This window comes from Lonchura striata, chromosome 37 (assembly GCF_046129695.1).
Source record: "Lonchura striata isolate bLonStr1 chromosome 37, bLonStr1.mat, whole genome shotgun sequence".
Lineage (NCBI taxonomy): Eukaryota > Metazoa > Chordata > Aves > Passeriformes > Estrildidae > Lonchura > Lonchura striata.
In genome coordinates, this window is record NC_134639.1 from 25636 (window position 1) to 48456 (window position 22821).

Consider the following 22821-nt stretch of genomic DNA (forward strand, 5'->3'; position numbering starts at 1 on the left):
TTTATTTTCCCCATTTCCCCCCAAATCCCCCATTTTTTTTCCCATTTCCCCAACCCCATTTCCCTCATTTCCCCCAATTTTCTCCCCCATTTTCCCCCATTTTTTTGCCATTTTTCACCCAATTTTCACCATTTTCCCCCATTTCCCCCCCAAATTCCCCATTTTTTATTTTCCCCATTTCCCCCTAAATCCCCCATTTTTTCCCCATTCCCCCCAAATTTTCCCCCCCATTTTCCCCCATTTTCCCCATTTCTCGGCCATTTTCCACCCGATTTTCACCATTTTTTTTTTGTTTTTTGCCCAAATTCCCCCTTTTTCGCCCCGTTCTGGCCGCAGGGCGCCATCGTGGCGGTGACGGGCGACGGCGTCAACGACTCGCCGGCGCTGAAGAAGGCCGACATCGGCGTGGCCATGGCCCCAAACCCCCAAATGTCCCGAAAATCCCCCAAAATTAACAAAAATACCAACAATACAAAAAAAAATTCCCCAAAATTCCTCAAAAATTCCTAAAAAATCCTCAAAAATTCCTCAAAAACTCCCCCAAAATCCCCCAAAATTTCCAATGTCCCCAGCCCCATTTCCTCCATTTTTTCCCCAATTTCCTCCATTTTTTTGCCATTTTTCACCCGATTTTCACCATTTTTTCCCCATTTCCCCCCAAAATTCCCCATTTTTTAATTTTTCCCATTTCCCCCCAAATCCCCATTTTTTTCCCATTTCCCCAACCCCATTTCCCTCATTTCCCCCAATTTTCTCCCCCATTTTTCCCCATTTTTTTGCCATTTTTCACCCGATTTTCACCATTTTTTCCCCATTTACCCCCAAAATTCCCCATTTTTTATTTTCCCCATTTCCCCCTAAATTCCCCATTTTTTATTTCCCCATTTCCCCCCAAATCCCCCATTTTTTCCCCATTCCCCCCAAATTTTCCCCCCCATTCCCCCCCCATTTTCCCCATTTCTCGGCCATTTTCCACCCGATTTTCACCCTTTTTTTTTGTTTTTTTCCCAAATTCCCCCTTTTTCGCCCCGTTTCGGCCGCAGGGCGCCATCGTGGCAGTGACGGGCGACGGCGTCAACGACTCGCCGGCGCTGAAGAAGGCCGACATCGGCGTGGCCATGGCCCCAAACCCCCAAATGTCCCGAAAATCCCCCAAAATTAACAAAAATACCAACAATACAAAAAAAAATTCCCCAAAATTCCTCAAAAATTCCTAAAAAATCCTCAAAAATTCCTCAAAAACTCCCCCAAAATCCCCAAAAATCTCCAATGTCCCCAGCTCCATTTCCTCCATTTTTTCCCCAATTTCCTCCATTTTTTTGCCATTTTTCACCCGATTTTCACCATTTTTTTGCCATTTTTCACCCAACTTTCACCAATTTTTCCCCATTTCCCCCCAAAATTCCCCATTTTTTATTTTTCCCATTTTCCCCAAAATTCCCCATTTTTTATTTTTCCCCATTTCCCCCCAAATCCCCCTTTTTTTCCCCATTCCCCCCAAATTTTTCCCCCCATTCCCCCCCATTTCCCCCCATTTCTCGGCCATTTTCCACCCGATTTTCACCATTTTTTTTTTGTTTTTTTCCCAAATTCCCCCTTTTTCGCCCCGTTCTGGCCGCAGGGCGCCATCGTGGCGGTGACGGGCGACGGCGTCAACGACTCGCCGGCGCTGAAGAAGGCCGACATCGGCGTGGCCATGGGCATCGCCGGCTCCGACGCCGCCAAGCAGGCGGCCGACATGATCCTGCTGGACGACAACTTCGCCTCCATCGTCACCGGCGTCGAGCAAGGTGGGCGCACCTGGGCGCACCTGGGCGCACCTGGGCACAGCTGGGACATGTTAGGCACACCTGGGCACACCTGGGCGCACCTGGGCACAGCTGGGCGCACCTGGGACACACCTGGGGGACACATTTGGGCACACCTGTGGGCACCTGGGGGCTCCTGGGGGCACCTGGGGGACACCTGGGCACACCTGGGCACACCTGGGCGCACCTGGGCGCACCTGTGGGCACCTGGGGGCTCCAGGGGGCACCTGGGGGACACCTGGGCACACCTGGGCACACCTGGGGGTGGCTGGGCACAGCTGGGACATGTTAGGCACACCTGGGCACACCTGGGGGCGCCTGGGGGCACCTGGTGGTGGCTGGGGGCAGCTGGGGGCACCTGGGACACACCTGGGGGACACATTTGGGCACACCTGTGGGCACCTGTGGGCACCTGTGGGCACCTGGGGGCGCCTGGGGGCACCTGGGACAGGTGGGACACATTTGGGACAGGTGATGCACACCTGGGGGCACCTGGGGGCACCTGGGGCACACCTGGGCATGCCTGGGGGCACCTGCGGGACACATTTGGGCACACCTGGGGGCACCTGGGCACAGCTGGGGGCACCTGGGATAGGTGGGACACACCTGGGACAGGTGATGCACACCTGGGGGCACCTGGGAACTCACCTTGGGACACCTGGGCACACCTGGGCACAGCTGGGGACACACCTGGGCACACCTGGGACACGTTAGGCACACCTGGGCACACCTGGGCCACACCTGGGCACACCTGGGGACACACCTGGGACAGGTGGGACACATTTGGGCACACCTGGGCACACCTTGGAGAGGTGATACACACCTGGCCACACCTGGGCACACCTGGGACACGTTAGGCACACCTCGGCACACCTGGGGACACACCTGGGCACACCTGGGGACACACCTGGGCACACCTGGGACAGGTGAAGCACACCTGGGCACACCTGGACACACCTGGGACAGGTGAAGCACACCTGGTCTCACCTGGGGAGACACCTGGGCACACCTGGGACAGGTGAAGCACACGTGGGCACACCTGGGGGCACCTGGGATAGGTGAGACACACCTGGTCACACCTGGGGACACACCTGGGCGCACCTGGGACAGGTGAGGCACACGTGGGCACACCTGGGCACACCTGGGACAGGTGAAGCACACCTGGGCACACCTGGGCACACCTGGGCACACCTGGGGACACACCTGGGCACACCTGGGACAGGTGAAGCACACCTGGGCACACCTGGACACACCTGGGACAGGTGAGGCACACCTGGGCACACCTGGACACACTTGGGATACACCTGGGCACACCTGGGCACGCCTGGGCACACCTGTGCCCGGTGAGGCACACCTGCCCCCCTCACCTGTCCCTCACCTGCGCCGCCCAGGCCGGCTGATCTTCGACAACCTGAAGAAGTCGATCGCCTACACGCTGACCAAGAACATTCCGGAGCTGGCGCCGTACCTGGTCTACATCACGGCCAGCGTGCCCCTCCCCCTGGGCTGCATCACCATCCTCTTCATCGAGCTCTGCACCGACATCGTGAGCGCACCTGGGCACCTGGGCGCACCTGGGGGCACCTGAGATACACCTGGGCACACCTGGGCGCACCTGGGGGCACCTGGGAACTCACCTGGGCACACCTGGGCACACCTGGGCACACCTGGGGGCACCTGGGGACACCTGGGAACTCACCTGGGCACACCTGTGCACACCTGGGAACTCACCTGGGCACACCCTGCCCCTGGGCTGCATCACCATCCTCTTCATCGAGCTCTGCACCAACATCGTGAGCGCACCTGGCGCACCTGGGGGCACCTGGGGACTCCTGGGGGCACCTGGGAACTCACCTGGGAACTCACCTGGGAACTCACCTGGGCACACCTGGGAGCACCTGGGGGCACCTGGGAACTCACCTGGGCACACGTGGGGGCACCTGGGGGACAGCTGGGGCACCTGGAGGCACCTGGGGGCTCCTGGGAACTCACCTGGGCGCACCTGGGCGCACCTGGGCACACCTGGGGGCACCTGGGAACTCACCTGGGGGCACCTGGGGGAAGCTGGGGGCACCTGGGAACTCACCTGGGCACACCTGGGGGCACCTGGGGGCACCTGGGGGCAGTTAGAGCACACCTGGGCACACCTGGGCACACCTGGGCACACCCGGGACTCACCTGAGCCCCTCAGCCCCCCGTTCCCAGGTGTTCCATCCAGGTGCGGCCGAGGTTTCTCCCCTGGCTGGGGCGGATCTGGGGTGGTGGGCGTGGCCGGGGCGGGCACCTCACCTGTGCCCACCTCACCTGTGCCCACCTCACCTGTGCCCACCTCACCTGTGCCCACCTGCGCAGTTCCCGTCGGTGTCGCTGGCCTACGAGCGCGCCGAGAGCGACATCATGCACCTGCGGCCCCGCGACCCCCGGCGCGACCGGCTGGTCAACGAGCCCCTGGCCGCCTACTCCTACTTCCAGATAGGTGCGCACCTGGGCACACCTGGCACACCTGGGCACACCTGGGCACACCTGGGCACACCTGGGAACTCACCTGGGCACACCTGGGATCACCTGGGGGCAGTTAGAGTGCTCCTGGGCACACCTGGGCACACCTGGGCACACCTGGGAACTCACCTGGGCACACCTGGGCGCACCTGGGCACACCTGGGAGCAGTTACAGTGCACCTGGGCGCACCTGGGCACACCTGGGCACACCTGGGAACTTACCTGGGCACACCTGGGTGCACCTGGGCACACCTGGGATCACCTGGGGGCAGTTAGAGTGCTCCTGGGCACACCTGGGGGCACCTGGGGGCACCTGGGCGCACCTGAGCCCACCTGAGATCACTTGAGATCACCTGAACTCACCTGAGCCCACCTGAGCTCACTTGAGATCACCTGAGCCCACCTGAGCCCACCTGGGCACACCTATGATCACGTGAGATCACCTGACCCCACCTGCAATCACCTGAGATCACCTGAGCCCACCTGGGCACACCTGAGCACACCTGCAATCATCTGAGATCACCTGAGCCCACCTGTGATCACCTGTGCCACTCACCTGTCCAACCTCACAAGTCTGCCTCACCTGTGCCATGTCTGCTCTGTCTCTGGCCTGTCCCTCACCTGTCCAGGTGTTCTGCAGTCCCTCACCTGTCTCTCACCTGTGTCACCTGTCTCACCTGTCCCTCACCTGTCCAGGTGTTCTGCAGTCTCTCACCTGTCCCTCACCTGTCTCACCTGTCCCTCACCTGTCCCTCACCTGTCTCACCTGTCCCACCTGTCTCACCTGTCCCACCTGTCCATATCTCACCTGTCTCACCTGTCTCACCTGTCCCACCTGTCCCACCTGTCCATATCTCACCTGTCCCACCTGTCTCACCTGTCTCACCTGTCCCACCTGTCCATATCTCACCTGTCCCACCTGTCTCACCTGTCTCACCTGTCCCACCTGTCCATATCTCACCTGTCCATATCTCACCTGTCCATATCTCACCTGTCCCACCTGTCCCACCTGTCTCACCTGTCTCACCTGTCTCACCTGCCCAGGTGTGATCCAGTCCCTGGCCGGTTTCACCGATTACTTCGTGGCCATGGCTCAGGAGGGTTGTGCTGCTCACCTGTCCATGTCTCACCTGTCCCACCTGTCTCACCTGTCCATATCTCACCTGTCCCACCTGCCCAGGTGTGATCCAGTCCCTGGCCGGTTTCACCGATTACTTCGTGGCCATGGCTCAGGAGGGTTGTGCTGCTCACCTGTCCATATCTCACCTGTCCATATCTCACCTGTCCATATCTCACCTGTCCCACCTGTCCATATCTCACCTGTCCCACCTGCCCAGGTGTGATCCAGTCCCTGGCCGGTTTCACCGATTACTTCGTGGCCATGGCTCAGGAGGGTTGGTGGCCGCTGCTGGTCCTGGGGCTGCGCCCGCGCTGGGAGGACGCGCACGAGCAGGAGCTGCAGGACAGCTACGGCCAGCAGTGGGTGCGGCACACCTGGCACACCTGGGCACACCTGGGCGCACCTGGGCGCACCTGGAGGGGGAAAAACAGCGAAAATTGGGGGGAAATCGGTGAAAATTTGGGGGAAATTTGGGGGAAATTTGGGGGAAATCGGTGAAAATTTGGGGATTTGGGGATGCCTGGGCACACCTGGGCGCACCTGGGCACACCTGGGGGCACCTGGAGGGGGAAAAACAGCGAAAATTGGGGGGAAATCGGTGAAAATTTGGGGGAAATCGGTGAAAATTTGGGGATTTGGGGATGCCTGGGCGCACCTGGGCACACCTGGGCACACCTGGGCACACCTGGGCACACCTGGGGGCACCTGGAGGGGGAAAAACAGCGAAAATTGGGGGGAAATTGGTGAAAATTTGGGGGAAAATCGGTGAAAATTTGGGGAAAATCGATGAATATTTGGGGAAAGTTGGGGGGAATTGATGAAAATTGGGGGATTTGGGGATACCTGGGGAGACCTGGGCACACCTGGCACACCTGGGCACACCTGGCACACCTGGGCACATCTGGCACACCTGGGCGCGCCTGGGCGCACCTGGGGGCACCTGGCGGGGGAAAAACAGCAAAAATTGGGGGGAAATTGGTGAAAATTTGGGGGAAATCGGTGAAAATTTGGGGATTTGGGGATGCCTGGGCACACCTGGGCACACCTGGAGGGGGAAAAACAGCGAAAATTGGGGGGAAATCGGTGAAAATTTGGGGGAAATCGGTGAAAATTTGGGGAAAGTTGGGGGGAATTGATGAAAATTGGGGGATTTGGGGATACCTGGGCACACCTGGGCACACCTGGGCACACCTGGGGGCACCTGGCGGGGGAAAAACAGCGAAAATTGGGGAAAATCGGTGAAAATTTGGGGGAAATTGGTGAAAATTGGGGGATTTGGGGATACCTGGGGAGACCTGGGCACACCTGGCACACCTGGGCACACCTGGGCGCACCTGGGCACACCTGGGAATGGGAAAATGGGGGGAAATGGTGACAATTTGGGGAAAATTGGAGGGAAATCAATAAAAATTGGGGGGATTTGGGGATACCTGGGCGCACCTGGGCGCACCTGGCTCACCTGGGCACACCTGGGCGCACCTGGGGGCACCTGGGGGTGGGGAAATGGGGGAAAATGGTGGAAAATTGAGGAAAATTGGTGAAAATTTGGGGACAATTGGTGAAAATTGGAGGGAAATCAATAAAAATGGGGGGATTTGGGGATACCTGGGCACACCTGGGCGCACCTGGGCACACCTGGCTCACCTGGGCACACCTGGACATACATGGGCACACCTGGGCACACCTGGGCACACCTGGGCACACCTGGGGGTGGGGAAATGGGGGAAAATGGTGAAAATTGGGGGGGAAATCAGGGAAAATGGGTGAAAATGGGGGGATTTGGGCACACCTGGGCGCACCTGGGCACACCTGGGCGCACCTGGGCGCACCTGGGCGCACCTGGCTCACCTGGCGCCGTGCCCCCGCAGACCTTCGGGCAGCGCAGGTACCAGCAGTACACCTGCTACACCGTCTTCTTCATCAGCATCGAGGTGTGCCAGATCGCCGACGTGCTGATCCGCAAGACGCGCCGCCTCTCCCTGCTGCAGCAGGGGCTCTTCCGGTACACCTGGGCACACCTGGGCGCACCTGGGGACACCTGGGCACACCTGGGGGCACCTGGCGGGGGAAAAACAGCGAAAATTCAGGGAAAATTGGTGAAAATTTGGGGGAAATCAATGAAAATTCGGGGATTTGGGGATACCTGGGCAGACCTGGGCACACCTGGGCACACCTGGGCACACCTGGGGAAGGGGGAATGGGGAAAAACGGCGAAAATCCGGGGAAAATTGGTGAAAATTTGGGGGAAATCGGTGAAAATTTGGGGATTTTGGGATACCTGGGCACACCTGGGCACACCTGGGCACACCTGGGCGCACCTGGGCGCACCTGGGCGCACCTGGGGAAGGGGGAATGGGGAAAAACGGCGAAAATTTGGGGAAAATCGGTGAAAATTTGTGATGTCACACAGGTGATGATGTCACACAGGTGACACAGGTGATGTCACACAGGTGATGTCCCACAGGTGACGATATCACACAGGTGATGAGATCACACAGGTGACACTCAGGTAACTCAGGTGCGTTTCAGGAACCGCACGCTGCTGGTGTCACAGGTAGCTCAGGTGACACAGGTGATGGCGTCACACAGGTGATGATGTCACACAGGTGATGATGTCACACAGGTGACACAGGTGATGTCACACAGGTGATGTCCCACAGGTGACGATATCACACAGGTGATGATGTCACACAGGTGACACAGGTGATGATGTAACACAGGTGATGACGTCACACAGGTGATGATGTCACACAGGTGACACAGCTGACACAGATGATGTCACACAGGTGATGACATCACACAGGTGATGACGTCACACAGGTGACACTCAGGTGACGCTCAGGTGACACAGGTGATGTCACACAGGTGATGATGTCACACAGGTGACACAGGTGATGATGTCACACAGGTGATGACGTCACACAGGTGACACTCAGGTGACGCTCAGGTGACACAGGTGATGTCACACAGGTGATGATGTCACACAGGTGACACAGGTGATGATGTCACACAGGTGATGGCGTCACACAGGTGACACTCAGGTGTGTTTCAGGAACCGCACGCTGCTGGTGTCACAGGTAGCTCAGGTCACACAGGTGATGATGTCACACAGGTGATGACGTCACACAGGTGACACTCAGGTGTGTTTCAGGAACCGCACGCTGCTGGTGTCACAGGTAGCTCAGGTCACACAGGTGATGACGTCACACAGGTGACACAGGTGATGTCATACAGGTGATGTCACACAGGTGATGACGTCACACAGGTGACACTCAGGTGCGTTTCAGGAACCGCACGCTGCTGGTGTCACAGGTAGCTCAGGTGACACAGGTGATGTCACACAGGTGATGACGTCACACAGGTGACACAGGTGACGTCACACAGGTGACACAGGTGATGATGTCGCACAGGTGATGACGTCACACAGGTGATGACGTCACACAGCTGATGACGTCACACAGGTGACACTCAGGTGCGTTTCAGGAACCGCACGCTGCTGGTGTCACAGGTAGCTCAGGTGACACAGGTGATGATGTCGCACAGGTGATGACGTCACACAGGTGATGATGTCACACAGCTGATGACGTCACACAGGTGACACTCAGGTGTGTTTCAGGAACCGCACGCTGCTGGTGGCCATCGTGTTCCAGGTGTGCATCGGCTGCTTCCTCTGCTACTGCCCGGGGATGCCCAACGTCTTCAACTTCATGCCCATCAGGTGAGCCCGCACACCTGGGCACACCTGGGCACACCTGGGCACACCTGGGCACCCCCAAAACCTCCTGGGAACCACCCCAAAATCACCTGTGAACCACCCCAATGCACCTGGGCATACCTGGGCACCCCCAAAAACACCTGGGCACACCTGGGCACCACCCCAAAACCACCTGAGCACCCCTGGGCACACCTGGGCACACCTGGGCACCCCCAAAAACACCTGGGCACACCTGGGCACTCCCAAAACCACCTGGGCACCACCCGAAAACCACCTGGGCACACCTTGGAACCCCCAAAACCACCTGTGAACCACGCCAAAACCACCTGGGCACACACCTGGGCACACCTGGGCACCCCCAAAAACACCTGGGCACACCTGGGCACCCCCAAAACCACCTGAGGACCCCCAAAATCACCTGGGCACCACTCAAAACCACCTGGGCACACACCTGGGCACCCCAAAAACCAGCTGAGCACACACTGGGCACACCTGGGCACCCCTGGGGCACGCCGGGGTACCCCCGCCTCACCTGCCCAGGTGTGCCCCCCCAGGTTCCAGTGGTGGTTGGTGCCGATGCCCTTCGGCCTCCTCATCCTCGTCTACGACGAGATCCGGAAACTCGGCGTGAGGAGACGCCCGGGCAGTGAGTGACACACCTGGGCACACCTGGGCACACCTGGGGGCACCTGGGGACAGCTGGGCACACCTGGGGGCACCTGGGGACAGCTGGGCACACCTGGGCACACTGGGGATACACACCTGGGGACAGCTGGGCACACACCTGGGCACACCTGGGGCACCTGGGCACAGCTGGGGGCACCTGGGCACACACCTGGGCACAGCTGGGATACACCTGGGCACACACCTGGCACACCTGAGCACACCTGGGCACACCTGGGCACACCTGGAGACAGCTGGGCACACCTGGGAGGGCACCTGGGCACACCTGGGCACACCGGGGATACACACCTGGGAGCACCCGGGCAGTGAGTAACACACCTGGGCACACCTGGAGCACCTGGGCACACCTGGGGGCACCTGGGGTACCTGGGCACAGCTGGGGTACACACCTGGGGCCACCCGGGCAGTGAGTGACACACCTGGGGCACCTGGGCACACACCTGGGCACACCTGGGATACACACCTGGGCACACCTGGGGCACCTGGGCACAGCTGGGGGCACCCGGGCAGTGAGTGACACACCTGGGCACACACCTGGGCACAGCTGGGATACACCTGGGCACACACCTGGCACACCTGAGCACACCTGGGCACACCTGGGCACACCTGGGATACACACCTGGGGGCACCCGGGCAGTGAGTGACACACCTGGGCACACCTGGGGGGTACCTGGGCACACCTGGGGCACACCTGGGCATAGCTGAGATACACCTGGGATACACCTGAGCACCCCTGGGCACACCCAGGGGGTACCTGGGGGATACCTGGGCACACCTGGGGGCACCTGGGCACACCTGGGGGTGCCCCGCCCCTCACCTGTCCGGGTTCTTTCCCCTCCCAGGTTGGTGGGATCGGGAGCTCTACTACTGAGAGGCACACCTGGGCACACCTGGGCACAGCTGGAACACACCTGGATCTCACCTGGGCACACCTGGAACTCACCTGGGCACCCCTGGAATTTACCTGGGCACACCTGGAACTCACCTGAGCACCCCAGGGCACACCTGGAATTTACCTGAGCACACCTGGGCACACCTGGAATTTACCTGGGCACACCTGGAACTCACCTGGAACTCACCTGAGCACACCTGGGCACACCTGGGCACATCTGGAATTTACCTGGGCACACCTGGAACACACCTGGAACTCACCTGGGCACCCCTGGGCACACCTGGAATTTACCTGGGCACACCTGGAACTCACCTGAGCACACCTGGGCACACCTGGGCCCCTCCCCCACCCCTGGACTCGATCCCCTCCCCTCCCCCCCCCCAAATAAAGGCACAGGTGACTCGGCCAGGTGTGTGCAGGTGTTTATTGCTCGTGGAAAGACCAAAAAAACCCCAAAAATCACCAAAAAAATCAGCAAAAAATCACCAAAAAAATCACAAAACATACAAAAATAATTTTAAAAAAATCACAAAAACACCAAAACCACCAAAAATAGCAAAAACACAACCCCCACCCACAAAAATCCCGAAAAACAAAAAAAAAAAAAATCACAAAAAAATAAAAAAAAAAATCCCAACAACCCCCAAAAAACCGCCCCAAAAAAATCCCGAATCCCTCAAAAAAATTAAAAAAAGAAAAAAAAAATCCCCAAAAAAAGAAAAAAAAAATCCCAAAAATTTAAAAAAGGACGCAAAAAATCCCCGAAAGACAAAAGAAAAAAAAATCTCCCCGAAAATCCCAAAAAATTCCAAAGAAATCTCTGAAAATGCAGAAATGCCAAAAAAATCCCCAAAACCAAAAAAACCTGCAAAATATTCCCCAAAAATCCCCCCAAAATCCCAAAAAATCCCCAAAACCACCCCAAAACCTCTAAAATAACCCAAAACCTCCAAAACCCCCCAAATCCCCAAAAACCCCTAAAAAAATCCCCAAATGTTCCCAAAAACCCCCCCAAAATCCCTAAAGCCACTCCAAAAAAACCCCAAAATTCCCAAAAGCCCCAAAACCCCCAAAATCCCCCCCAAAAAACCACAAAATCCCCCCAAATCCCCCAAAAATCCCCAAAACCCCCCAAAGATCCCCAAACCTCCCCCAAAAATCCCCAAAATTCCCCAAAATCCCAAAACCCCCCCCAAAAATCCCTAAAGCCACCCCCAAAAACCCTAAAATCCCCCAAAATCCCCCAAAAAACCCCAAAAACCCCCCAAAATCCCCAAAATCCCCCCCCAAAAAACTTTAAAATCTCCCAAAATCCCCAAAAACCTTCAAAAAACCCCCAAAACCCCCCAAAGATCCCCAACCCCCCCCAAAAATCCCCAAAATCCCAAAAAAACCCCAAAAACCCCCCAAAATCCCCAAAACCCCCAAAATCCCCCCCCAAAAACTTTAAAATCCCCCAAAATCCCCCAAAACCCCCAACCCCCCCCCAAAATCCCTAAAGCCACCCCAAAAAAACCCAAAATCCCCCAAAATCCCCCAAAAATCCCCAAACCCCCACCCCCCAAAAAACCAAAATCCCCAAAATCCCCAAAAAACTCCAAACTCCCCAAAACCCCCCCAAAAATCCCCAAAACCCCCAAAAATCCCCAACCCCCCCAAAAAAAACCCCAAACCCCCCAAATATCCCCAAAACCCCCCCAAAAAACCCCCAAAAATCCCCAAAATCCCCCAAAATCCCCAAAATCCCCAAAAATCCCAAAAATTCCCCCAAAAAAACCACCCGGGCGCTTCTTCCCGTCACGTGACGCGCCCAGGCCACGCCCCTCGGCGCCCCGCCCCGCCAGGGGGCGTGGCTTCAGCGAGGGGGGCGTGGCTTTGAAGCGTATTTGCATAAAGGGGCGTGGCTTGTCCGCGAGGATGACGTTTGCGGTGGCGGGGTTGTGGGCGTGGCTTAGCTGGCGGTGACGTCACCGGGAGGCGTGGCGGTGGGCGTGGCCAGCGGGGCAGCCATGGCGGCGCTGCGCGTGCTCGTGGGGGTCAAGCGCGTCATTGACTTCGCCGTCAAGGTAAGGGCGCACCTGGGCGCACCTGGGCACACCTGGGCACACCTGGGCACAGCTGGGCACAGCTGGGGGCACCCCCGAGCCCCTCCCACCGCGGGACCCCCGAAATCCCCGAAAAAAACCCCAAAAAAATCCCCCAAAAAAACCCCCAAAAAAGCCAAAAAACCCCTCAAAAAACAGCAAAAAACACCAAAAAAGCCCCAAAAATCCCCCAAGAAACACCAAAAATGGCCAAAAAACCCATAAAAACACCGTAAAATACAGAAAAACCCCTAAAAAATACAAAAAAACCAGCAAAATACCCCAAAAATCCCCAAATCCTGAATTTTAGTCTATGGGGCACACCTGGGCACACCTGGGCACACCCCCCAAACCCCCCCCTAAAATCCCCAAAATTCCCCAAAAAATCCCCAAAATTCCCCAAGAAATGCCAAAAATCCCCCCAAAATTGCCCAAAATCCCCAAAATCCTGGGGCCATTTTTAGTTTGGGGCGGAGAGAACTCACCTGGGCACACCTGGGCACACCTGGCACACCTGTACCCACCTTTACCCACCTACCAACCCCTAAAACCGCCCCTAAAATCCCCAAAATTCCCCAAAAAAACCCCAAAAATCCCCAAATTCCCCAAAATCCTGGGGCCGTTTTTAGTCTGGGGTGGAAAGAACTCACCTGGGCACACCTGGGCACACCTGTACCCACCTACCAACCCCCCAAACCCCCCTAAACCTCCTAAAACACCCCAAAAAAACCCAAAAAATCCCAAAATCCCCAAAATCCTGGGAGCGTTTTTAGTCTGGGGTGGAAAGAACTCACCTGGGCACACCTGGGCACACCTGCGCACACCTGGGCACACCTGGGCACACCTGGGCACACCTGCGCACACCTGGGCACACCTGTACCCACCTTTACCCACCTCCAAACCCCCCAAACCCCCCCTAAAATCCCCCAAATCCCCCCAAAATCCCCCCAAAAAACCCCCCAAACCCCCCCCCCCAAACCCCGCGGGCGGCGGCGGCGCCCTCACCTGCGCCAGGTGCGCCCGCAGGTGCGCGTGGCGCCGGGCGGGGCGGCGGTGCAGACGCAGGGCGTGAAGCACTCGCTGAACCCCTTCTGCGAGATCGCCCTGGAGGAGGCCGTGCGCCTGCGCGAGGCCGGCGCCGCCGCCGAGGTGGTGGTGGCCACGCTGGGCACCAGGGCCAGCCAGGTGAGGGGCACCTGGGGGCACCTGGGCACACCTGGGCACACCTGGGGGCAGCTGGGGGCAGCTGGGGGCAGCTGGAGGGGGAAATTCCCGAAAAAACGGGGAAAAACGGGAGGGAAATGGGGAAAAACTGAGGGAAACTGAGGCACATTGGGGGAAACTGAGGCAGATTGGGGAAATTTTGGGCACCTGGGGGCACCTGGGCACACCTGGGGGCACCTGGGCACACCTGGGGGCACCTGGAGGGAGAAACTGGGGAAAAAATGGGGAAAAAATGGGGAAAAATGGGGAAAAACAGGGGAAACTGAGGCACATTAGGGGAAACTGAGGCACATTGGGGGAATTTTGGGGTTTGGGCACACCTGGGCACACCTGGGCGCACCTGGGCACACCTGGAGGGGAAAACTGGGGAAAAAATGGGAAAAAACGGAGAAAAATGGGGGGAAATGGGAGGGAAACTGAGGCACATTGAGGGAAACTGAGGCACATTGGGGGAAACTGAGGCAGATTGGGGGAATTTTGGGGTTTGGGCACACCTGGGCACACCTGGGGGCACCTGGAGGGGAAATTGGGGAAAAAACGGGGAAAAAATGGGAAAAAACGGGGAAAAAATGGGGGAAATGGGGGAAATGGGAGGGAAACTGAGGCACATTGAGGGAAACTGAGGCACATTGGGGGAATTTTGGGGTTTGGGCACCTGGGGGCACCTGGGCACACCTGGGGGCAGCTGGAGGGGGAAATTGGGGAAAAAACGGGGAGAAAATGGGAAAAATGGGGAAAAATGGGGGAAATGGGAGGGAAACTGAGGCACATTGGGGGAAATTTGGGCACCTGGGCGCACCTGGGCACACCTGGGCACACCTGGGCGCACCTGGGCACACCTGGGCACACCTGGGTGCACCTGGGGGCAGCTGGAGGGGGAAATTGGGGAAAAAACGGGGAGAAAATGGGGAAAAATGGGGGAAATGGGAGGGAAACTGAGGCACATTGAGGGAAACTGAGGCACATTGGGGGAAACTGAGGCAGATTGGGGGAATTTTGGGGTTTGGGCACACCTGGGCACACCTGGGGGCACCTGGGGGCACCTGGAGGGGAAATTGGGGAAAAAACGGGGAAAAAATGGGAAAAAACGGGGAAAAAATGAGGGAAATGGGGGAAATGGGAGGGAAACTGAGGCGCATTGGGGGAAACTGAGGCACATTGGGGGAAACTGAGGCAGATTGGGGGAATTTTGGGGTTTGGGCACACCTGGGCACACCTGGGCGCACCTGGGCACACCTGGGGGCACCTGGAGGGGAAAATTCGGGAAAAAACGGGGAAAAAATGAGGAAAAACGGGGGGAAAATGGGAAAAAACGGAGGGAAACTGAGGCACATTGGGGGAAACTGAGGCACATCGGGGGAATTTTGGGGTTTGGGCGTTTTTGGGTCATTTTGAGCCTTTTTTTGGTTTTTTGCCGTTTTTTTGGGGTTATTTCGGGAATTTTTGGGGCAATTTTGGGTATTTTTGGGGCTTTTTTTTTGTCGGTTTATTTTGGGGATTTTTGGGGCGTTTTTGGGGCGTTGAAAATGTTTGTTTTTTGAGTAGTTTTGGAGTGATTTTTGGGTTGTTTTTGGGTTGTTTTGGCCAATTTTGGGGCGATTTCCTCCCATTTCGGTGTGTTTTGTTAACCCCTTCCTCCCCGAGGAGAACCTGGATTTTGGGGAATTTTTGGGGTTATTTTGGTTATTTTTGGGCCGTTTTTGCCCATTTTTGGCCGTTTTTGACCGTTTTTGTGCTATTTTTGTGCCATTTTTGGGGTGAATTTTGCCAATTTCGGTAAATTCCGTTAACCCCTTCCCTCCCGCAGGAGACGCTGCGCACGGCCCTGATTTGGGCTATTTCTGGCCCGTTTTTGGCCATTTTTTGGCCGGTTTTTGGCCATTTTTGCCCATTTTTGTTCCATTTTTGGGGTGAATTTTGCCAATTTCGGTAAATTCCGTTAACCCCTTCCCTCCCGCAGGAGACGCTGCGCACGGCCCTGATTTGGGCTATTTTGGGTCATTTTTGGCCATTTTTTGACCGTTTTTGTGCCATTTTTGTGCCATTTTTGGGGTGAATTTTGCCAATTTCGGCACATTTCATTAACCCCTTCCCTCCCGCAGGAGACGCTGCGCACGGCCCTGATTTGGGCTATTTCTGGCCCGTTTTTGCCCCGTTTTTGGCCATTTTTTGGCCGTTTTTGCCCGTTTTTGTTCCGTTTTTGGGGTGAATTTTGCCAATTTCGGCACATTTCGTTAACCCCTTCCCTCCCGCAGGAGACGCTGCGCACGGCCCTGATTTGGGCTATTTCTGGCCCGTTTTTGGCCCGTTTTTGGCCGTTTTTTGGCCATTTTTGCCCATTTTTGTGCCATTTTTGGGGTGAATTTTGCCAATTTCGGCACATTTCGTTAACCCCTTCCCTCCCGCAGGAGACGCTGCGCACGGCCCTGATTTGGGCTATTTCGGGCCCGTTTTTGGCCATTTTTTGGCCGTTTTTTGGCCGTTTTTGCCCATTTCTGCGCCATTTTTGGGGTGAATTTTGCCAATTTCGGCACATTTCATTAACCCCTTCCCTCCCGCAGGAGACGCTGCGCACGGCCCTGATTTGGGCTATTTTGGGCCATTTTTGGCCGTTTTTGTGCCGTTTTTTGCCGTTTCTGCGCCGTTTTTGGGGTGAATTTTGCCAATTTCGGTAAATTCCGTTAACCCCTTCCCTGCCGCAGGAGACGCTGCGCACGGCCCTGATTTGGGCTATTTCTGGGGTTATTTTTGTTATTTCTGGGCCGTTTTTGACCATTTTTGTGCCATTTTGGTTCCATTTTTGGGGTGAATTTTGCCAATTTCGGCACATTTCATTAACCCCTTCCCTGCCGCAGGAGACGCTGCGCACGGCCCTGGCCATGGGCGCCGACCGGGCGGTGCTGGCCGAGCTGGCCGAGGGCGCGGCCGCGGGGCCCCGCGAGGCGGCCGCGGCGCTGGCGGCGCTGGCGCGGCAGCTGCAGCCGCAGCTGGTGCTGCTGGGCAAGCAGGTGAGGCGGGGCTATTGATCCCTATCGATCCCCTATCGGTTCCCTATCGATCCCTATCGGCTGCCTGTTGATTCCCCATTGATCCCCTGTCTATCCCTATAGGTTCCCTTCTAATCCCTATGGAGCCCTATAGAAACCTATGGAGCCCTGTAGATCCTCTACTGATCGCTATTGATCCCTATTGATCCTTATTGATCCGTATTGGTTCCCTATTGATCCCTATCGGTTCCCTGTTGATTCCCTATTGATCCCCTATCTATCCCTATAGGTTCCCTATTAGTGCCTATGGATCCCTATAGAAACCTATGGAGTCCTATAGATCCCCTATCGATCGCTATTGATCCTGATTGATCCATATTGGTTCCCTATTGATCCCTATTGGTTCCCTATTGACTCCCCATTGATCCCCTATCTATCCCTACAGGTTCCCTATTAGTGCCTATGGATCCCTATAGAAACTGATGGAGCCCTATAGATCCCCTATCGATCGCTATTGATCCATATTGATCCTTATTGATCCGTATTGGTTCCCTGTTGATTCCCCATTGATCCCCTGTCTATCCCTATAGGTTCCCTTCTAATCCCTATGGATCCCTATAGAAACTGATGGAGCCCTATAGATCCCCCATCGATCCCTATTGATCCATATAGGTCCCTATTGATCCCTATTTATTCCCTATTGATCCCTACTGATCCCCTATTGATCCCTATTGGTTCCCTATTAATCCTTATGGATCCGTGTAGAAACCTATAGAGTCCTATAGATCCCCTACTGATCGCTATTGATCCGTATTCATCCCCTATTGATCCCCTATCGATCTGTATTGATCCCTATTGCTCCCTATCGATCCTTATTGGTTCCCTATTGATCCCTATTGGTTCCCTATTAATCCCTATGGATCCCTATAGAAACCTATGGAGCCCTATAGATCCCCTACTGATCGCTATTGATCCTTATTGATCCGTATTGGTTCCCTATTGATCCCCTATTTATCCCTATTGGTTCCCTATTAATCCCTATAGAAACTGATCGAGCCCCAACTGATCGCTATTGATCCCTACTGATCCCTGTTGATCCCTATTGATCCCCTATTGATCCCTTTTGATCCCTATTGATCCTTATTGATCCCTATTAATCCCTAGGGATACCCTATAGAAACCTATGGAGCCCTATTAATCCTCTATAGATCATCTATAGGTGCCTATTGATCCCCTATCGAGCCCATTAATCCCCTATAGATCCCCCCCAGGCGGCTCCCCCGGGCGCTGGGAGGGTGAATCCCCCATAGATCACCTATCGATCCCCTATCGATCGGCTGTCCCCCCCTCCCCAGGCCATCGATGACGATTGCAACCAGACCGGGCAGCTCCTGGCCGCCATGTTGGACTGGCCGCAGGTAGAGCGCGCGGGGCATCATGGGATACATCCACCCCGGGGGGATATATCCCACAATGCCCCGCGGCATAGGGGGGATATATCCCACAATGCCCCGCGGTGGAGGGGGGGATATATCCCACAATGCACCGCGGCATAGGGGGGATATATCCCACAATGCACCGCGGCATAGGGGGATATATCCCACAATGCCCCGCGGCGGAGGCTTGTGGGATATATTCACCCTTTAAAGCGCGGGGCATTGTGGGATATATTCACCCCCTTGGCGCGGGGCATTGTGGGATATATTCACCCCCTTGGCGCGGGGCATTGTGGGATATATTCACCCCCTTGGCGCGGGGCATTGTGGGATATATTCACCCTTTAAAGCGCGGGGCATTGTGGGATATATTCACCCTTTAAAGCGCGGGGCATTGTGGGATATATTCACCCCATGGGCTCTGGAAATGGGGCGGGGCCTGCTCCAAACTGGTCCCAGCCCAGCCCAAACTGGTCCCAGTCCATCCCAGTTCCGCCCAGTTCCATCCCAGTCCTTCCCAGTCCCTCCCAGTCCCTCCCAGTCCCTCCCAGTTCCCTCCCACTCCCTCCCAATCCCTCCCAGTTCCCTCCCAATCCCTCCCAATCCCTCCCAGTTCCCTCCCATTCCCTCCCAGTTCCCTCCCAGTCCCTCCCAGTCCCTCCCAGTCCCTCCCAGTCCGTCCCAGTCCCTCCGGGTCCCGCAGGGCACCTTCGCCTCGCGGGTGGCGCTGGAGGCGGGCGCGGTGCGGGTGCAGCGGGAGGTGGACGGGGGCCTGGAGACGCTGCGGCTGCGGCTGCCGGCCGTGCTGACGGCCGACCTGCGGCTCAACGAGCCCCGCTACGCCACGCTGCCCAACATCATGGTGAGAGGGGGCCCAAAAATCCCGAAAATCCCCTAAAAGCAGCCCCGAAATCACCCCGAAATTCCCCCAAAAAAACATCCCCAAAATCACGGGTACAGCCCTGAAAATCACCCAAAAAACATCCTAAAAACAGCCCCGGAATCACCCCGAAATTCCCCCCAAAAAACATCCCCAAAATCCCGGGTACAGCCCCGAAAATCCCCCCGAGAATCCTAAAAACATCCCAGAAATCACCCCGAAAATCCCCCCAAAAAACATCCCCAAAATCCCGGGTACAGCCCCGAAAATCCCCCAAAAACATCCCCAAAAATCCGGGGATGGCCCCAAAAATCCCCCCAAAAAATCCTAAAAACATCCCCGAAATCACCCCGAAATTCCCCCCAAAAAACACCCCCAAAATCCCGGGTACAGCCCCGAAAATCCCCCCAAAAAACATCCTAAAAACATCCCCGAAATCCCAGGGATACAGCCCCGAAAATCACCCAAAAAACATCCCCAAAAATCCGGCTACAGCCCCGAAAATCCCCCCGAGAATCCTAAAAACATCCCCGAAATCCCAGGGATACAGCCCCGAAATTCCCCCCAAAAACATCCTAAAAACATCCCCGAAATCACCCCGAAATTCCCCCCAAAAAACATCCTCAAAATCCCGGGTACAGCCCCGAAATTCCCCCCAAAAACATCCTAAAAACATCCCCGAAATCACCCCGAAAATCCCCCCAAAACATCCTAAAAACATCCCCGAAATCCCAGGGATACAGCCCCGAAAATCCCCCAAAAAACATCCCCAAAAATCCAGGGACGGCCCCAAAAATCCCCAAAAAATCCCCCAAAAAAATCCGTAAAAATCCCTAATAAATCCTCAAAAAATCCCCAAAAAATCCCCAAAAAACCCCCAAAAATCCCCAAAAACCCCCAAAAAACCCCCAAAAATCCCCATAAAACCCCCAAAAAACCCCCAAAAAAACCCCAAAAAATCCCCCAAAATCCCCAAAATCCCAAAAATCCCAAAATCCCCGTAATCCCGTCTCCCCGCGGCAGAAGGCCAAGAAGAAGCCGCTGCAGGTGGTGCCGGCGGCCGAGCTGGGGCTGCCCACGGGGCCCCCCCGGCTGCGGCTGCTGCAGCTGCACGAGCCGCCCCCGCGGGCGGCGGGCGAGAGGCTGGAGAGCGTGGAGAGCCTGCTGGGGAAACTGAGGCACGCCGGACGCATCTGACCCCGGTTCATCCCAGTCTGTCCCAGTATATCCCAGTTCTACCCCAGTTTGTTCCGGTTCGTCCCAGTTCATCCCGGTGCTGTACAGAGGATTTAGAGCGCCCTGGGGAAACTGAGGCACGCCGGACGCATCTGACCTGCTGCTGACCAGTGCCTTCCCAGTGCCTTCCCAGTATATCCCAGTACATCCCAGTTCAACCCCAGTTTGTTCCGGTTTGTTCCGATTTGTCCCGGTGCTGTATAGAGCATCGAGAGCCTGGTGGGGAAACTGAGGCACGCCGGACGCATCTGACACCAGTTCATCCCAGTCTGTCCCAGTTCAACCCCAGTTTGTTCCGGTTTGTCCCAGTTTGTCCCAGTTTATCCCGGTGCTGTATAGAGCATTGAGAGCCTGCTGGGGAAACTGAGGCACGCCGGACGCATCTGAGCCCGCTTCGTCCCAGTGCCTTCCCAGTATATCCCAGTTCAACCCCAGTTTGTTCCGGTTTGTCCCAGTTTGTCCCAGTTTATCCCGGTGCTGTATAGAGCATCGAGAGCCTGCTGGGGAAACTGAGGCACGCCGGACGCATCTGAGCCCGGTTTAAACCAGTGCCTTCCCAGTATATCCCAGTTCAACCCCAGTTTGTCCCGGTTTGTCCCAGTTTATCACGGTGCTGTATAGAGCATCGAGAGCCTGCTGGGGAAACTGAGGCACGCCGGATGCATCTGACCCCGGTTTAAACCAGTGCCTTCCCAGTATATCCCAGTTCAACCCCAGTTTGTCCCAGTTTGTTCCGATTTGTCCCAGTGTTGTATAGAGCATTGAGAGCCTGCTGGGGAAACTGAGGCACGCCGGACGCATCTGACCCAGCTTCAGACCAGTATATCCCAGTATATCCCAGTTCTACCCCAGTTTGTTCCAGTTTGTCCCAGTTCATCCCGGTGCTGTATAGAGCGTGGAGAGCCTGCTGGGGAAACTGAGGCACGCCGGACGCATCTGACACTGGTTCATCCCAGTGCCTTCCCAGTATATCCCAGTTCAACCCCAGTTTGTTCCAGTTTGTCCCAGTTCGTCCCAGTGCTGTATAGAGCATCGAGAGCCTGCTGGGGAAACTGAGGCACGCCGGACGCATCTGACACCGGTTCATCCCAGTGCCTTCCCAGTCTGTCCCAGTATATCCCAGTTTAACCCCAGTTTGTTCCGGTTTGTCCCAGTTTGTTCCGATTTGTCCCAGTGCTGTATAGAGCATTGAGAGCCTGCTGGGGAAACTGAGGCACGCCAGACGCATCTGCCCCAGCTTCAGACCAGTATATCCCAGTATATCCCAGTTCTACCCCAGTTTGTTCTGGTTTGTCCCAGTTTGTCCCAGTTCATCCCGGTGCTGTATAGAGCATTGAGAGCCTGCTGGGGAAACTGAGGCACGCCAGACGCATCTGAGCCCGCTTCAGACCAGTCTGTCCCAGTATATCCCAGTTCTACCCCAGTTTGTTCCGGTTTGTCCCAGTTTATCCCGGTGCTGTATAGAGCATTGAGAGCCTGCTGGGGAAACTGAGGCACGCCGGACGCATCTGAGCCCGCTTCATCCCAGTCTGTCCCAGTATATCCCAGTTCTACCCCAGTTTGTCCCAGTTTGTTCCAATTTGTCCCAGTGCTGTAAAGAGCATGGAGAGCCTGCTGGGGAAACTGAGGCACGCCGGACGCATCTGAGCCCGCTTCGTCCCAGTGCCTTCCCAGTATATCCCAGTTTAACCCCAGTTTGTTCCGGTTTGTCCCAGTTTGTTCCGGTTTATCCCGGTGCTGTATAGAGCATTGAGAGCCTGCTGGGGAAACTGAGGCACGCCGGACGCATCTGAGCCCCCTTCAGACCAGTATATCCCAGTATATCCCAGTTCTACCCCAGTTTGTTCCGGTTTGTCCCAGTTCATCCCGGTGCTGTATAGAGGATTTAGAGCGCCCTGGGGAAACTGAGGCACGCCGGACGCATCTGACACCGGTTCATCCCAGTGCCTTCCCAGTCTGTCCCAGTATATCCCAGTTCAACCCCAGTTTGTTCCGGTTTGTCCCAGTTTGTTCCGATTTGTCCCGGTGCTGTATAGAGCGTGGAGAGCCTGCTGGGGAAACTGAGGCACGCCGGACGCATCTGAGCCCGCTTCGTCCCAGTGCCTTCCCAGTATATCCCAGTTCAACCCCAGTTTGTTCCGGTTTGTCCCAGTTTATCCCGGTGCTGTATAGAGCATGGAGAGCCTGCTGGGGAAACTGAGGCACGCCGGACGCATCTGAGCCCGCTTCGTCCCAGTCTGTCCCAGTATATCCCAG

At 56.2% G+C, this 22821-nt stretch overlaps 2 protein-coding genes across 2 annotated transcripts in view; both read left to right on the plus strand.

The window, feature by feature from the left end:
* Positions 1 to 10720, plus strand: part of LOC110483038 (potassium-transporting ATPase alpha chain 1) — a 32338-nt gene extending 21618 nt beyond the window's left edge. Inside the window, exons 13-20 of the mRNA XM_077789810.1 lie at positions 1622 to 1790; positions 3200 to 3354; positions 4161 to 4284; positions 5645 to 5790; positions 7296 to 7429; positions 9044 to 9145; positions 9697 to 9788; positions 10669 to 10720. Coding sequence (XP_077645936.1) covers positions 1622 to 1790; positions 3200 to 3354; positions 4161 to 4284; positions 5645 to 5790; positions 7296 to 7429; positions 9044 to 9145; positions 9697 to 9788; positions 10669 to 10697 — 951 coding nt within the window. The 3' untranslated portion in view covers positions 10698 to 10720. The remainder of the gene's footprint in view (positions 1 to 1621; positions 1791 to 3199; positions 3355 to 4160; positions 4285 to 5644; positions 5791 to 7295; positions 7430 to 9043; positions 9146 to 9696; positions 9789 to 10668) is intronic.
* A 1969-nt stretch (positions 10721 to 12689) lies between these two features.
* Positions 12690 to 22123, plus strand: ETFB (electron transfer flavoprotein subunit beta). The gene is made up of 6 exons (XM_077789800.1): positions 12690 to 12784; positions 13829 to 13987; positions 16882 to 17034; positions 18369 to 18431; positions 19153 to 19311; positions 20353 to 22123. Exons 1-6 carry the CDS (start codon positions 12728 to 12730, stop codon positions 20524 to 20526), a joined length of 765 nt encoding a protein of 254 aa, XP_077645926.1. The 5' UTR covers positions 12690 to 12727; the 3' UTR covers positions 20527 to 22123.
* Positions 22124 to 22821: the final 698 nt, after the last annotated feature.